General features: G+C 30.1%; 2 protein-coding genes across 2 annotated transcripts; both read left to right on the plus strand.

The window, feature by feature from the left end:
- The first annotated feature begins 866 nt into the window (after positions 1-866).
- LOC107413981 (pentatricopeptide repeat-containing protein At2g33680) lies at positions 867-3,705 on the plus strand. Its single transcript, XM_025072092.3, has 2 exons — positions 867-1,306; positions 1,434-3,705. The coding sequence occupies exons 1-2, from the start codon at positions 1,229-1,231 to the stop codon at positions 3,645-3,647; spliced, it is 2,292 nt and encodes a 763-aa protein (XP_024927860.1). The 5' UTR covers positions 867-1,228; the 3' UTR covers positions 3,648-3,705.
- Positions 3,706-15,133: 11,428 nt separating this feature from the next.
- Positions 15,134-17,204, plus strand: LOC107413975 (uncharacterized). Its single transcript, XM_016022050.4, has 4 exons — positions 15,134-15,408; positions 16,098-16,226; positions 16,353-16,523; positions 16,910-17,204. The coding sequence occupies exons 1-4, from the start codon at positions 15,325-15,327 to the stop codon at positions 17,003-17,005; spliced, it is 480 nt and encodes a 159-aa protein (XP_015877536.1). The 5' UTR covers positions 15,134-15,324; the 3' UTR covers positions 17,006-17,204.
- The last annotated feature ends 267 nt before the right edge of the window (positions 17,205-17,471 follow it).

Raw genomic sequence — 17,471 nt, forward strand, 5'->3', positions numbered from 1 at the left:
ATTTCTCATATTGTCCTCCAAATTGTTTAGTTTGTTAAATTAAATCAAATCATTAATTTTGATAGATGAATTTGATAAAATTAAACATATATAAATTATGTAACTCTACTTACAAATTATTTTTGTTCTATTTTATTTTACTTTTAAATAGTATACATGATTATTAAAATGTTGATAGAAAAATAATGATTTATAAGACAGCATAAGGAGTTTTATAGATTAGAGATCAAAATGGAATAGCTTTTTTTTTTTTCATTTTTTTAAAATTCATAGAGGGTAAAATATAGCTACCCTTTAAATTAATTAAATATCATCCAAAAAAAAATAAAACAGTTATGATATTATTATTATAAAGTCAAATTCTTAGGAAAAAAAAATACAAAGTCAATAGAGTGCAATGTTCTATTTGCAATTTTTTTTTATTTTTTTTTAATGTGTATGTAAGGATTTAAGATTTGCCAACAATATGTCCTCTCCTTTACATTTTGTAGAATGAAATCAACCAAAAAGTAAAATAATAGTAATTAAGCTTTTAGAATAATAATAAGAAGAAGATCTCCAAATTATTTTGGTGAAACGTTAAAATGATATAAGTAATTTTTGTTTTATTAGAACAAGGGGGGCAGAGGGATTTTTTATTTTATTTTTTTATTTATTTTTGTTTATTGAGGTTTGTACTTTTTTGATCAAATACTTTTTACTACTAGATCAAACCTACAAGTAAAATAATAATAATAATTTAATTGACTATAATTGTAATAATAAAAATTAATCGATTATAATTTGCTTTCATCTTATTAAATAGTAATGAAAAAAAAAAAAAGATTTTGGCCCAAAAAACAAGATAAATAAAAAGAAGCTCATTTGCATTTTAGCGTGGCGGCGAAAATCTGGTACTGTTACCATACGGTAAAGATATTTTCGCTCTATATAGAAGCCCAAGCACTCTTGTATGTCAAAAGACGAAGAAGGTATTTCACCCAAAAGAAAAAAAAAAAAGTCGGAAGGAGCTAAAAGTATACGAAAAAATCTCTGAATAACCAGAGAGGAATCGGCGCCATATTTTTACTGCGAGCGGATATGGAATGTTGTTGGTGTGTTGCATTCCTTTCCAACCCCGCATCACATGTATGATAAAATGCCTCTATGAAGTGAGTGTCCACCTTTCCTGATATATTCAGGCCCGGCAACTGTTCGGAATTATGCTGGCGGTTTACCGACGAAGACCATGACTTTCTCCGTTAAACTGGTTGTTCCTCAACCTGCTCATTCTTTTCAATTTTCCACTCCATCTTCCAACTTCAAGGTAGCTATATTTTTCTCTCTTATACAGTTATGCTTCTTTTGGGCTTTTTGGCTTTCCAATTCTGTTTGCTTTCTTACATGTTTACGTTTAACCATATATGTAAGTATAGCATCTTTTGTATTTGCAGATTAAAAATTCAACTCTTACTCGCTCACTTACAATTGCTCAGAAATCTGATGGAGCATTCCAAAGGAAATTCCCGAATTTAATTGAATCCGATGGAACTCAACAGCTGTCCCATAAACAACCATTCATTCATCTTGTGCGTGATTGTGCAGACAAAAGGTTTCTTGAAAAACTAAAAGCTGCTCATGGGCTTGTGTTGAAGTCCGAATATTTGGAAGAGACAGACTTGTTGGTCTTGTTAAATCATGTAGCCCACACGTATTCAAAATGTTCGGACTTTATCGCAGCTCGTCGAGTATTTGATAAAATGTCGCAAAGAAACATATTCTCTTGGACTGTCATGATTGCTGGAGCAACAGAGAATGGCTTTTTTCATGATGGGTTCAAGTTCTTTTGCGATATGGTGAACCTTGGAATCTTGCCGGACAAATTTGCATACTCTTCTATCCTCCAGACATGTATTGGGTTAGATTGTGTTGAACTTGGTAAAATAGTTCATGCCCAGATTGTTACATGTGGCGTTGCGTCTCATACCTTTGTTGGTATATCTCTTCTGAACATGTATGCAAAGTTGGGGATGATTGATGATTCATTTAAGGTGTTCAGCACCATTAAAGAACACAATCAAGTATCCTGGAATGCAATGATCTCAGGGTTTACCTCAAATGGCCTCCACAACGAAGCATTTGATCTTTTTCTCAAAATGAAGGATGATGGCATCAGACCAAATGTGTCCACAATTATTAGCGTATCGAAAGCTGTTGGGAACTTAGGTGATGTTAATAAGGGTAAAACTGTTCACTGTTATGCATCAGAATTTGACATGCACTCTAATGTTCATGTGGGAACTGCTCTCATAGATATGTATTCAAAATGCGGGTCTTTATCAGATGCAAGGTCTGTCTTTGACTTGAGTTTTACTAGCTGTGGAGTCAACACACCATGGAATGCAATGATTTCAGGTTATTCACAGTGTGGGTTTAGCAAAGAAGCTTTGGAACTCTTTCTAAGGATGTATAAAAACGATGTCCAACCAGATCTTTACACTTACTGTAGTGTGTTCAATGCCATAGCTGCTTTAAAATGTATGCTTTTTGTTAAGGAAGTTCATGGGATTGTTTTAAAGTCTGGCTCAGGATTTAAGACTAGTGTTTGGAATGCAATAGCAGATTCATATGCTAAATGTGGGTTGCTTGAAGATGCTAGGAAGGTTTTTGATAGGATGGAAGAGAGAGATATAGTTTCTTGGACAACCTTGGTGATAGCTTACTCTCAATGTTCTGAATGCGAGGAAGCGCTAGTCATCTTCTCGAAGATGAGGGAAGCTGGATTTACACCCAATCATTTTACATTTTCTACCGTGCTTGATGCATGTGCTAGCCTTTGTTTACTTGAGTACGGCCAGCAAGTCCATGGTCTTATATGTAAGGTTGGCTTGGACACTGATAAGTGTACAGAAAGTGCTTTGATTGACATGTATGCCAAATGTGGTAGTATAAGTGAGGCGAAGATGGTTTTTGAGAGTATTACTAATCCTGATACTGTTTCATGGACTGCGATAATATCAGGTTGTGCACAACATGGTCTTGTGGAGGATGCTCTTCAACTCTTTAGGAGAATGGAACAACTGGGTATGATGGTCAATACTGTTACCTTGTTGTGTATCCTGTTTGCTTGCAGCCACAAAGGTATGGTCGAGGAAGGCCTGTATTACTTTAAGCAAATGGAGGAATGTTATGGTCTGGTGCCTGAGATGGAACATTATGCTTGTGTCGTGGATCTCTTGGGCCGTGTGGGCCACCTTCATGATGCCATGGAGTTCATAGAAAAAATGCCAGTTGAGCCCAATGAAATGGTCTGGCAGGCCCTATTGGGAGCGTGTAGGGTCCATGGCAATGTTGAGTTGGGGGAGATTGCTGCTCAGAAGATCCTTTCCATTAACCCAGAATACTCAGCTGCCTATGTCCTTCTATCTGATACATACATCAGGACAGGAAGTTATGACAATGGGCTTAGTTTGAGACATATGATGAAAGACCAAGGTGTGAAAAAGGAAGCAGGGTATAGTTGGATCTGTGTGGAAGGTAGAGTCCACAAATTTTACGCTGGAGATCAAATACATCTTCAGAAAGATCATATATATGCAAATGTAGAAGAGTTGAGTGAGAAGATCAAATCAATTGATTGTACACCAGATCTCATGCATGTATTGTAAGATGTGAATTGGGGAGAAAATTTACGATGGGCAGTGTGTATGTATTTTATTCGCTTAACTAATACATCTGATATGATCAAGGTTAAAAAACAGTCTCTCCAATCAACATATGATGAAATATTTTTAGTATGACTATTTGGAGATGGCTAGTAAAACTAAATACAACAGGCATAGGAATCCTTGTGAGCACCCTTGACACTGGCTTTGACATAGTACTTAAAGAGTTTATGAACAGTACAGATTATTGAGAAAAAATTTGTCTGGGCTATGTTTGTTTGTCTTGGACGTCAAGTGGTATATCATTGTGCAATGGTACATGGTGGTCAGACTTCTCAATAACATGAGATCATTGGACAAATGACTTAATTGGTATCAAGGACTGATGTCAGAAAAATAAAATCATATGAAGGACTAAGTGATTTCAAAATGACTTATCTGGCCAATTCCATTTAATATTTGGAACAAAAATGTAATTGAGGGAGTTGATAGTTGGAGGAATTTGCTCTACCAGGTCAATGGAATTCAAATTGATTAGAAGGAATAAACGTTCCTCAACACTACAAAAGAGAGTTCAAGGCGGAATTGCTCCAACAATGCAGCAGGACAAACTGTCAAAATACTAAGCTGAACTGACATGGTAGGGTTGGCTAACATCCTGAGTCAATTATTACATATGGATTTTTTTTGGTTAGCTATTATAGATATATTTGTTTTGCATGTGACTTAGCCCAGTATATTACCAAATATTTTTCTACCAAAGACTTGCATTTTTACATTGATTGCATCTTCTACAATTGTGGTTGTGGAACCCATCTGAAATCTGAACAACACTCCTGACTAAAATTAATGTATATTGCATGTTGAACGTGAAGTTGCTCTATTATGAGTTAATTGCAACTAATTTTACATTCTAGAAATGTTTCTCTGTATAGGGTTGTGAAGCCTGTTGCTATCTAATTAAAAATAAGGAAGAAAAATATCAGTGCTGTGTTCAAGTAACATTTGATTATTAGTTGAAGCCACATTGGTAGAGAAATATATTATATCAAATCCAGATACAACCTGGCAAATTAACTTGCATGAAATCAAGCTTTTTATTGTATTTTGTTTGCAAACCAAGTAGTCATTTTCAAAATTCTAATAGATTCTTCCTCTTCCATTCCAGAAGCTCAAATCTCTCCTAGTGGGGCTTAAGAAGTTGCAACCAGTCGCAAGAAATCAAGCATGAACGCAACGATCTCTGCCTTTCATATACTATCCAAATACCTACAAGAAGACGACTGTTGAAAACACCTTCTGAGATGTCTTATGGATATGGGCTGAGCGAGGTATCTCTCTTGTGCCATTGTGTGGTTTATGGTTGTTTCCGCTGTGACGGATTTTTGCTGGTTTCCTTACATGTGAAGAAGAAGGGACAAGGGAATGGGTGTCTTTGTTTTGTGCTCCATATAATTTTTGCTTCTTCTTTTTTTTTTTTTTTTTTTTTTTTTTTTTACCTGCTCGTTGCAATGAAATTATATTATATTATGTGATTACAACCGACCCCGTGACCTGAGTCTTGCAAATTACGTTGTCAGGATTGGAGGAATTGATTGCTCAACTCCAACTCCAACATTTTCTTCCTTTGTTAACTAATTCCTCGCATGATATTGCTAGGTTTATTTTATTTATTTTTTTTAATTTTGTTTTTTTTTTTTTTTCCCTCTTCTCTTTATTTTTTGTGAAATGGATTTGTTTTATTGCTTTTTTATAGATGATCTCCACCTAGATAGCAACAAATTTCATTTTCTTAAACGTCAGAGATGGGTCGTCATGAATCTAAGCTTCAGATGTATGACATTATAATATGAACATGTATATGCATATTATAAGAAGTGTGACTACTTTCATACTTTTTATAATGTTATAACCACACCATTGATTGTGACGCAATGCCATGTTTAAGTCTAAATTATTTGAAAGAAAAAAAAAAGAGGGTGTAACATTTAACAGTTTCATTTTAGGTGTTTTAGCTTATGATGTGTGGAAAAAACCATACATAAAAATGTATGTTTATTTGGTAAAATAAGCAATAGTAGATTATTATTGAAATTGGCTCTTGTTTTAAGAACATTTTTGTTCAAGTATATATATATATATATATATAGTATGGATGTGCATATGTAAAGAGGAAAGCAACAGAGATGGTGATGTCATTTTGAAGAATAGTACTCCGTAGGAGAACCTTTTTTTTTTTTTTTTTTTAAATTATTATTATTATTATTATTTTTTTTTTTTTGTGGAAATAAAAGACAAAGTGGTATAGCTGTCTGAAGTCCAAGGCTATTTTGTTTGCAGGGGAAACCTGTCTTAACACGGAACAAGCTTACAGGATGCAGTTTGTAGGCATTAGATGTAAGCTAGAATTCTTAGAATGACGACCTTTTGAAAGTGACTTATTCTATTTCTTATTATGAGAGGGTAAAGAGAGAGAGAGTGAGAGAGAGAGAGAGAGGGAGGGAGGGAGGGAGGGAGGGAGAGAGAGAGAGAGAGAGAGAGAGAGAGAGAGAGGGTTTTGGGATTGAAAGCGACTTCTTTGCAATTGATCTTGAGATTAATATATATATATATATATATATAGGGCGATTCTATAATCAAAACCGTCCGGATAGAGTTACGTATGGATTAGGAGCAAAGCAGACGCAAAATCGATGTTTTTTAGAAAAACCGATGTTTTGTTTCTTGTGTAGCGTCTGTTTTTATCCTGAGAGAAAAGCTGATATTTTTTTTCTTATGTAGCGTCTATTTTTTGTGGGTTTGCATGCAATTCTATCCGGACAGTCCTGACTGTAGAATTATTTTCTTTTATTCTTGTTATGCCATATGGTTATTCAAAAAAAATATCATGCGATATGGAAAATATATCCAACTTTAGCCATGGTTTTAGGACAATTAAGAGGTAAAATATTTAGATATTCCTATATATGTTAGTTCCATATGTAAAATAACTTACTAAACAACAACAAATAAAACGAAAATTAGAGTTGAGTTCAAATCAAATTAATCTAATAATTTTAGCTTTTTTTTTTTTTCGGTTGCTTGACTGTAAAAATGCATTGTGATTTAACATGAATTCAATGAAATATTTAAAACTTATTAAGTTAAAATGAACTCTATATGTATCCAAGAAACTATTAATATTTAGCAAATTCAAAGGTCGGTAAAGTATGTCAACGTAACGTGAGCTTGGTTTGAAAAAATCAATTTCCAACTTATACATATTTATATATGGAGGGTGAACCAAAATTTTAGCATTGATTGTTGTATTTATGTTCAATGATACTACAAATGTCAACCTGCTTACTATAGTTAATGTCGTAAATAACATAGTAGTTTGTATTTGATTTCACTTATTTATTGTATATAAGCTTATTTATCCATGTGCAATTTATATTAAATTTTCTATTAATGAAATATAGCAAAATATCATTTGCCCCATAAATTGATAAATAGAGTTTGCGTTGGTAGCACTGCTTTTTCATATTATCCTCGGAGATTCTTGAATTGCCAAGTAGAATGCTCTTTTCTTTTATCTCTCTACATGAACGAGAGGGGCACTTATCACTCAACTTTATACTTTTATTGAGTTTTGTTTCCATTATCACATTTGCATGTGAATGTACCTTTCCCGAAGAGCAACTCACGTGACTTTTTGCTTGCAAAGTCACAAGAATCATACAATGCAAGCTAGTAAACAAAAGGATAACTTATATATATATATATATATATATATATATATATATATGTGATAACGAACAAACACGAAAGTGAAATACAGCATTTTTGCATATATATATATATATATATTGATTGTATTCAAAATCATGCACGGTAACTAGTTTAAAACATACATTAAAATAAATAAATAACTGAAAAAAAAAAAAGGCTTTTGAAATTAGTGGCTGGATGTGTATAAATTTCGATTTAGTGCAGTTTTCAATCAAAAGCAAAATGATGCGTCTAGGAAATGTATATATTGTGGCTTGGCTTGTCACTTCATTCAGATCGGTTTCAAATTTCTTTCTCTTTTTTTTTTTTAATATTATTATTTATTTTATTTTCTTATGGAAGATGGAATGTCACGAGAAACATTTCTGTATTCAGTAAGGGGTTTTCAATTTCATGATTCGCAATATTGGACCCCTATTGTATGGTTCAATTCCTTTCTTCTTATTATTTTGTTTTTTGCTTTGATTTTAGTTTGTCACATGATTTTATATATAAATATACACAACACACAAGCATTATGTATAAATAGACACAAAAACGCGTGCAGGTCGGCAATGCACTTGCTGATGGACTTATTATAAATTAAATAAATCAATAGTTGAAAGATGATGATTATATTTTTTTATATATATGCCCAATTACGATGTTATTGAGTCTTTATTATTGTTATTATTATTAATAATTATCATAGGTAGGTAGCTAGTCTGGTTTATACCAAAATCATTCTTCCATTTGAATTCTTTCATCATTAAACATGTGAATAAAAACAATCTTATTCATACAAGAATCTTCTCAATCAATCTCCAACTTTTTGCAAACTAACAAGGCATTTGCATGACGGACTGATTTCTAATTTATTTATTTATTTATTTTGTGTAGCGAAGAGATTCAAATTTATAATGACCATTGCAGGATAAAACAATGACTTTACTATCTCTGAGAGAAAGAGCATTTGTTTAAGTTTAGAGAAGAGCTTATAACTTTATATATTTATACATATAATTTGGTTGTTATTCTCTTGTTTGGGAATCCCAAATGAATTTTATTTGGAAAACCTTAGATTGTACATAATTTGATATGTAATCTGATGTTGGATTACATATAATTTATCCACGATTTATGGAATAAGAGAAAAATTTTGTAAATTGACATTAACAATAAAATAGATGGATCGACCATTGTTATTGATATAACATTGCAAGCCTCATTATTTCCCTCCTATTTTTCTAAAATTTCAATTATGGAATAATGTGTATGTACAAAACTTTGGGCTATTATTGATCTTCTTTCTCTCAATTAATTTCTTGAAGATTGCTGAATCAATTATATTTGTTATTGAAGAAAAGTTTGAGAAGAGTTAGATGGAAATGAGGCAAATACAAATTAGTATCATTGTTTCCAAGTTGATGAAAGACACTGTAACTGGATTCTAGATGCGTCAAGACAAATTGCTTATCTGTTCTATAATTTGGATTTTTCCTTATTTTTTTTGCAGCATTATCATATGCATAAACATCCACTGCTGCTCATTTGACAAATTGCTGGAGTTCAGTATATTGTCAAATTTTGAATCATTCCATTTCAGCATTTTACAAGTTGTGGATATTTTGTCATGAAGATAAAGCAAACCCATATTTTACACCCCACAGAAGGAAAAATACACACACACACACACACACATATATATATAAATATATAAAATCTCATCACATGCCAATGATATTTGTGTAAAAACATAATTAATATATCTACTTAAATTTTGTAATTAACACAAACTCTCAATAGACGGCTATCTAATTAACGATCGAAAGTCCATATTTGTGTATTTGAAAAGTCTTTTATATTCATTATAGTCCCCCCCATAGGTCTGGAATTCTTTTCAGGATATATTTGCTAATTCTAGTCGATTCAGCTTGCTTAGTTTTGTTTTGGGTTATTTCTAGCTTCTTTTAAATTTTAAAGTTGTGTGAATCTATGTGCATGTATGTATATATATATATATATATATATATATTTGTGTGTGTATATATACATATAGTTATCTCAAGTAAAATCCACTTTTTCATCCATATTGGCTATTGGATTTTATTAGGGAGATAGATCATATTTTAAAATGACAATCCAATGGGTATAAAGGTAAACCTTAGTTTAATAAAGATGAATTTTACTTGAGTATATATATATATATATATATATATATATATTATAGGCAAAACACATAGATTTAGAATTCATGATCTTCAGTAACAAATTAAAGAGTCACTAAATATATAAAAAGTGATTGATCTATGGAAATTAATTGAGCATTAAACTTATAGGGTTTAGTTATAAATATCAATGGAAATCAATGTTAATCTTATCAATATAGAGTTTCATTAGTAATTCACTGCATATATATATTTTTAAGAGCATCTTTAATGTTGGATATGAATTACTACTTATGTAGTATAGAAATTAACATCGTTTAAATTTAAATAACATAAATATACAATCAATTTTAAAATTATTTTTCCAACAATAATGTGCAGAAGATTATTTGTGGTTATTAATTAATTACATATATTTTATTAATTTTTTTTCTTTTTGAAAATTGATTTTTTAACAAAACTTCGCAATATTTGATAAAGCATAACATGATGTTTAAACAGACCCATTGAAAATGTTTTTTTTAGTTTTACTATTTGTCGTCACTGGTAACGAACACGAGCTTATGTGGTAAATTTCAATTGAGCATTTAATTTTATTATTTTTTATACTAAAATTCTTAAAATAATTTTTTAATTGTAACTTTTTAAATTGTCATTTGACAAGTAAATTTCATTAATGATCTTTCACTAATGATGATGACAAATAGTATTCTTTTATGTTGTTATTTATTTTTCTAATGTGGTATAAAAAAATTTGACAATAGACAGAACCATTGGAGATGCATTGATGTATTTTTAAATATTAAAAGTATTTTAGTGATGGTAAAAGAAGATTTTCAAATTAACCCAATGTGAATATGATTATATATATATATATGATACAAAACTTTTGAATAAAGCTTTTTAACAAATAATCTAACCTCTTTTGTTAGTTCAATCCAACAATATATATTTTGTTTTGTTTAAATCCTTAAATCTTTTATTTTGTTTTGTTGTCAATATAACTTTCCAAAACAATGTCTCTCCTAAATTCTTTTACTCTTTTAAATACTCAATTATTCAATTTCTGAACTCTAAATTTTAGCAGTATTGAAATATTTTACTTTCTTTTCATCATACAGAATATTATATATATATATATATATATATATGAAGAACAATTGCAAGAGTACATTTAATTTGATGCTTCACTAAATTCGTGGGTAATGGGTTAATACACATGATTTTGTTTAGCAAGTTTTTATTTTTATTTTTTTTTTATTAGATGCAAATGTATCACTCAATTGAATTCAGCTTGCCTATCTATAGTTATGATTGTTAATGCTTTAATAAGATATTCTTTTTCTATAGTTAAGATTCTTGTAAATTTTAAAGACTAAGTTCAATATAAATATAAAAATTAAGTCTTTTATTAGCGAAACATTGATTTAGTTAAAGTAGATATATACTTACATACATCAAAAACTTAATTATTAGATAATTCAAATCTAAAATCTAAATACAACATAACAATCATTAACATTTAGCATATAATCATTCATTACTTATTAAAGTAATAAGTAAGCAAATCTCTGATTAGACAACTATTGTCTATATACTGGGAAAAAAAAATTATGTCAAAGTTCTACAACAAATTAGTATTAATCTTAGAATAACGTAACAAATCATGTAAAAATATCCTCATGGAGATATGAAGACACACACACACACACACACACACACACACATATATATATATATGAGAATTTCGGGCAGGGCAAACCTCGAATCTCTCCAATAAGACCCTGATAAATGCATGCATGGCATTGGAAGGGAAAGAAATATACATGGAGGGCAGAGGATATATGATCAAGTTATATTTTCTCAGCAGCTGAAAGAAATAAAATAATAATAATAATAATAAAGCTGAAAATTAATTAATCAGAGAAAAGAATGTGAAGGGTGTATAGGAAGTGCTACAATTAACTTTATGGAAGGCAAGAGACAGGGGTTGGAGCAGGGTATGTGTATGGAGAGTATTGTTTTGTTGTAATGATTACTGTGTGCACATGTGAATAGGGTGGGTACGTGATTTGTCGCTGTACAATGGAGACAATGTTGGAAGCAATAAGGAGCACATCCAAAACTTTGCTTATATATGTGTCCATATATATATATATATATCAACAGTGTGTAATACATCATAACTCTCTCTTTCTCTCTCCTCCCTCTCTTTCTCTCTCTATAACTCTATATAGCTAAATTATATAATTGTATATAAATATAACGTACGTCTCGTGATACATTGGCCAGACACAGCAATCAGAGAGTATACAGATAATCTTGCTAGTTGGCATTTGGTGCGTGTTCTTTTCGGGCCAAATTAACAAGATCATCCTGGAAATTTAGTTTTTATGTATGGGTTGAGTTAATGAAGTAATATACAATTAGGGTTTCCCTAAGCGTGGTTAATTAGTTGGTTATACATATATCATTGCAATCGGGAACATGCACGTGGCAATTATACATAATTTATGTATATTTGAATAAAAAAAATATAAATATATACTAGTTTTAGATTGATTCAATTGATAAGTCATTTATATTTATAATTGAAGTGTTATGGGTTTAAAATATTGGAGTGGAAGAATAAAAAACATATACTGTTAAATTATCATTAATTCAAAAGCTATATATAATTAGTATGAGGTGGAGCTAATAATGTATACCATATGCATATTTTTTTATATATGCATCTCTCGGAACTCTGTTAGAGTATATATTAATTGGATTAATTGCATTTTGTTATTTTTGAGTTGTAGAATTTTTGCAATCAAGAACTTCAACTTTCAAAACTAACAATTTAATTTTTAATTTTGTTACAGATTGATCTAATAACTAATTTGACTAAATAAATTGATAACATTTCTGGTTTTTTCTAATTGATCAATACCCTAATATTTTCCCTTACAAATTCTACTACAAGTTTTCGGATTGAATCATTACAAATTTATTTGGTTAAAATTGAAAATTTAGACTAATCTAAAACACATTTTAAAATTAAGGCCTAAATTACTATTTTAAAATTGAAGATCTAAATTATAAAATCCTATAAATCAAGAATACAAAAGTGAATTTGACCCATTAATTTTGTCGGTTTTACTATATCATAATTTCAAAAATTCCTGAAAAAAATAATCTATTATATATGCAGGTTTAGATCAGCAAAGACACTACATGCAATTAATGAAGATATGGACACCTCCATATAGGAATAGGAAGTAGCTAGCTAGTACTACAGCATGCATGCATGCATGATATATATTATATCTATTTTGTATCTGCCCAAGACATCACAAGAGGAGACTCGAAAGCATTTTCTTTGGTTTCCTTACGTACAAATTAGTGTTACTAGCTAATTTCTCTGAAATATAATACAAATTTAAGACCCAAAATTAACATCAATTTATGAATGGTTTATAAGGACACAGCTGGTTAAATAATAGACGATATGTCGTTATTATATATATGGAGATGCGTTTTGTCCTCATGCATGCAAAATTTTGGTCTAAACACGGGTAGATATTTATACAATTTCCAAGAAGAAATATATTGTGTGAAATATTAATATTCTTATATTTATTAATATTATTTCAAAATTTGCATTAGATGAGAAGGTAAATTAGATGGCACGTGTGGAGAGAGAGAGAGAGAGTGACTGCTAGTGAGAAAGAAAGCAGTAGCAAAAGGGGGGTTTGGATGGATGGAGGAGAGACTAAAAAAGCGCCCCCGTGAGGAGTGTTTGGAGGCATTCCAAAATCACAACTAAACATCCTTTTGTTGCTTCCTTTCACTTCTTTCGATGCCCAATTTCTACTCCCTCCCTATCACGAGCTCATGATTCCCTCAACCCATTGCCATCTGTTTATCTTCATATTTCCTCCTTTACCCTTTGTTTCTATTTCCCATTTATTTTGAATTTTCTACCTTTTTTTTTTTTTTTAAGTGGCTTAATTAAGAGCGTATGTTTAATTTTGTAGAGAAATATATATATATATATATATATGTATGTATAAAAGAGATCCTCAAACTCACATTAGGATGTTTTGACATCTTATTTTCTTTTTTTAATCATTATATTGTATCAAGTTAAAATTTACAATTTTAAAAAATCAAATATGAGTTTAATGATATAAAGTATATTTTATTGAAATCTAGTGAGTAATAAATATAATTTTAAATCTCAACTATTGATATGATTTAAAAATTAAAAATTGAAGTCCTAAAGTTACTTTTGTTACTAAGACGGATTAGACTTTGGCTATCCATATAAATATATATTACCAGCTACTCCAAAGATTTCTTATATATATATATATATATTGGTATCTCTCTTATCCAAAATCTTGGATAAAAGATTTTATATAAAGATATTGTATATATAGATATGTATAACATATATTGTCAAGTTCAAATCATATACTTAATATTATGATCAATATTAAACTTTTTTTTTTTAATTTTTGGATTGCATCAAGAATTAATATTTAAAAATTATATTTAATAATCATTAGATTCCGATATAGTTCACTTTTTCTAAATAGGATTTTAGTGTGTCATTAAATTTATATTTGACCATTCTTTGAATTTTTAATGTTTAAGGTTTAAGGTTTTAGTATGTCCTAATTTTCAATGTTTCGAAGGACTAATAAAGGAAGATTTAATATTAAAATCATTAGATCATCCTGATATCCTAACCCTATATATGTATATAACCAGATTTATGTTAAGTCGATTTAATTATAAAACCATTAGAACTTTTTTTTTAATCAACCTTTGAAGGTTAAAATTTGAAAAAACATTAATAATCTATAAGGGATTTATTTGGTTGTTATAGAGTTTTATTGGTTTACTAAATCCATAAAAGTTACTCATGCATTTAAATCTTAGCACTTGGGGCAATTTAATATCGGCCAATGAAAATTCCAATGGTAAAATCATTAAGTCAACTTGATATAAGATTTATTATTATTTTTTTTTAACAAACTTGTTGTAAGTCTTATATACAAGAATGTTCTACTTAGAGAACATTGACTTTATTAAATATTTTTAAGTGATAAATTTTAAAGATCGTCATATTCCATTTAGAATTGTAGATTTAAATCTAAATATTAATTGTCATTTTATCAAATAATTAAATATTTATCATGTAAACAATACGGATTTAATTAAATTACGGATTCTATGATACACCATTTACTTGTTATATATATATATATATATGCTCCAAAATTTTAGGAACCTTATTGGACTTCCTAAATTGATAAAGTGATACAGGATACGTTTATTCTAGTTATATCTCAAGTGCTACCTTGTTTCATACTTGAAATGCTTGAACTCAATATCATATATGTATTTCATATTAACTATTACTTCAAAATAAATAAATAAATAAATAAAATTAAAATCGCTATCATTCATTAAAGAGAAGACAATTCATCTATATACTCAAGAAGGGTAGTCTGGTAAGTATAGTTGAAGTTGAACATATAATATTAAAAATAATATATTGTAGTGAAGAAAGTGAGGCAGCATGTGGAAAGCAAACAGGAGATCACATAGATTTGAGAGCTCATCCCCTCTTATAAACAGCATCAGAGGATTGCAGAGAGATTGTAAGAAAGAGAAAGAAAAGCCGAGAGCATATATTAGACTAGAGAGAAAAAAAGCAACAAAGCTGAAAAGATAAAAAAGCTAGCAATCGAGATAGAGTGAAAGAATCCATGGTTTCTAGGGAGCACAAGAGAGCAGCAGCGATACTGCATGAGAAGCTGCACCTCCTTCGTTCTATTACTAACTCTCATGCTGTAAATTCCCTGCCTTTCCTGTTTCCTTTCCTTCTCTATTACCATTGGCTTATAATTTCTCCTTTCCCTTTTCTCATTCATCTATATATATACACACACTAGCTACTATAGCTATATATATGTAGAAGAATGTCTAACAATTTTTCTTTTTTGTTTTTTTATAACCTTTTCCCAATTTCACTTTCCTAGCTTCTCATCAAAATTCTCGGATAGTTTCCATCCTTGTTTCCTGGATTTAATATTCGTAATACTCTTTTCGACTTGTTGATTGATTCTTTCATTCCTATTACATATCCCAATTAATCACTTCTCTTCTTCCACCTTAATCCTTCCAATTACATACTCTCAATCTATGTTTGGTCTCCCTTTAATTATCGATCATCATCTATAAGTTCTTGATGTCGAATTAAAAAAACAGAGAAATGAATAATTTTTAAAGTTGTGATCATATCGGAGTGATATATCAGAGAGAGAGAGAGAGAGAGAGAGAGAGAGAGAGAGAGAGAAAGGGTGAATTAATTTAATTACAATGAACGAAATATTGTTTTTTGTAAATTGAATTAATAAAAGAGTTGTTTTGAATTATGTAATTATTATACAGCTAGCAATTAGAACAGTACTAGTACAGCTGATGATTTTTTAACATATATAATTAATTTTTCTATTTCTTGTGGATGTGTTTGTGGCAGCTAAACAGGACCTCAATCATAGTAGATGCATCCAAATACATTGTAGAGCTAAAACAAAAAGTAGAAAGACTCAATCAAGATATGGCAGATATTGCACAAACTTCAACCCACCAAAATCCATTGCCTATGGTATATATATATATATATATATATCCTTCACCAATACCCTACTTTTGTTTTCCTATACATATATATATATATATATATATAACATTCTTGTTCATATACACAATTATTTTTGTTGTACTTGAGTAGGTTGCAGTAGAAAACATTGAGAAGGGGTTTCTTATAAACGTGTTCTCAGAAAAGAGTTGCCCAGGCTTGCTTGTCTCTGTATTGGAAACCTTTGAAGAATTGGGGCTTAACGTGCTTGAAGCTAGGGTTTCTTGTGCTGACAGTTTCCGACTTCAAGCTGTTGGAGGAGAAGTATGCCTCTCTAAACTTATTTTTTGATTTTTGCAATATATGCTGAACAAGGCATAGCTCTAACATTTTTCTTCCGTGCATTATATATATATATATATATATATGTATATATGTATTATATTTTTCTTTTCTTCTTCTTCTTCTTTTGGTTGGTACATATATGCATGTATAAGCTTAATTTGAACCATAAATTTAGGGCTTTTACTATATTATTAATATATATATATATATATACACACACATAAAATTTAGAGCATGCTATTTTGGGTGAGGTCACCCAGTAAAGTGTCCGTGTCTTTGCACATATTAGAAAAACTTATTTAAGAATATTTATATCGCATTCAGTAACTATATATAATATTTTATGTGTATTTCTGTGTTTGTAGAATGAAGAAGAAGCTGGCGAAGGCATTGATGCTCAATCTGTGAAACAAGCAGTTCTGCTGGCTATTAAGAATTGGACTGAAACAAACCAAGATTAACTATGAATAATCTATTTGTAATTTGTATATCTCCGGTTAATTTCCAGTTTTCTTTTTCGTAGTTGATATGTCTCGGTTGGATCAATGATGAATTTTGTTCATCAATTAAGGAATCAAATTAATTAAGCTTCTTAAAAATGTTGCGTGACGAATGGGATGAATAATAACATGTCAAAATTTTAATGAAAACATAGAATAAAGCTGAAAAAACAATCAAGGTCTGAGTTGACTACAAACATTAACCATGTCAGTCTAAATTCTTTTACATAAATAATTCTGTATGTATGGGAATCTTCCTTTTAACCGTGGTGGGGCTATCGACAATTCTAAAAAGTGTACCGAGTACTTTCTAGTTAGATAATCTCATTTTCATCCATATGCAAACAACTTTAGGTACAAATCTTATATTATTGGATTGACACAGTTTCGTACATTAATATTTTATCTTCTTATAATTTAGATGTTT

The sequence above is a fragment of the Ziziphus jujuba genome, chromosome 8 (genome assembly GCF_031755915.1).
Source record: "Ziziphus jujuba cultivar Dongzao chromosome 8, ASM3175591v1".
Classification (NCBI taxonomy): Eukaryota; Viridiplantae; Streptophyta; class Magnoliopsida; order Rosales; family Rhamnaceae; genus Ziziphus; species Ziziphus jujuba.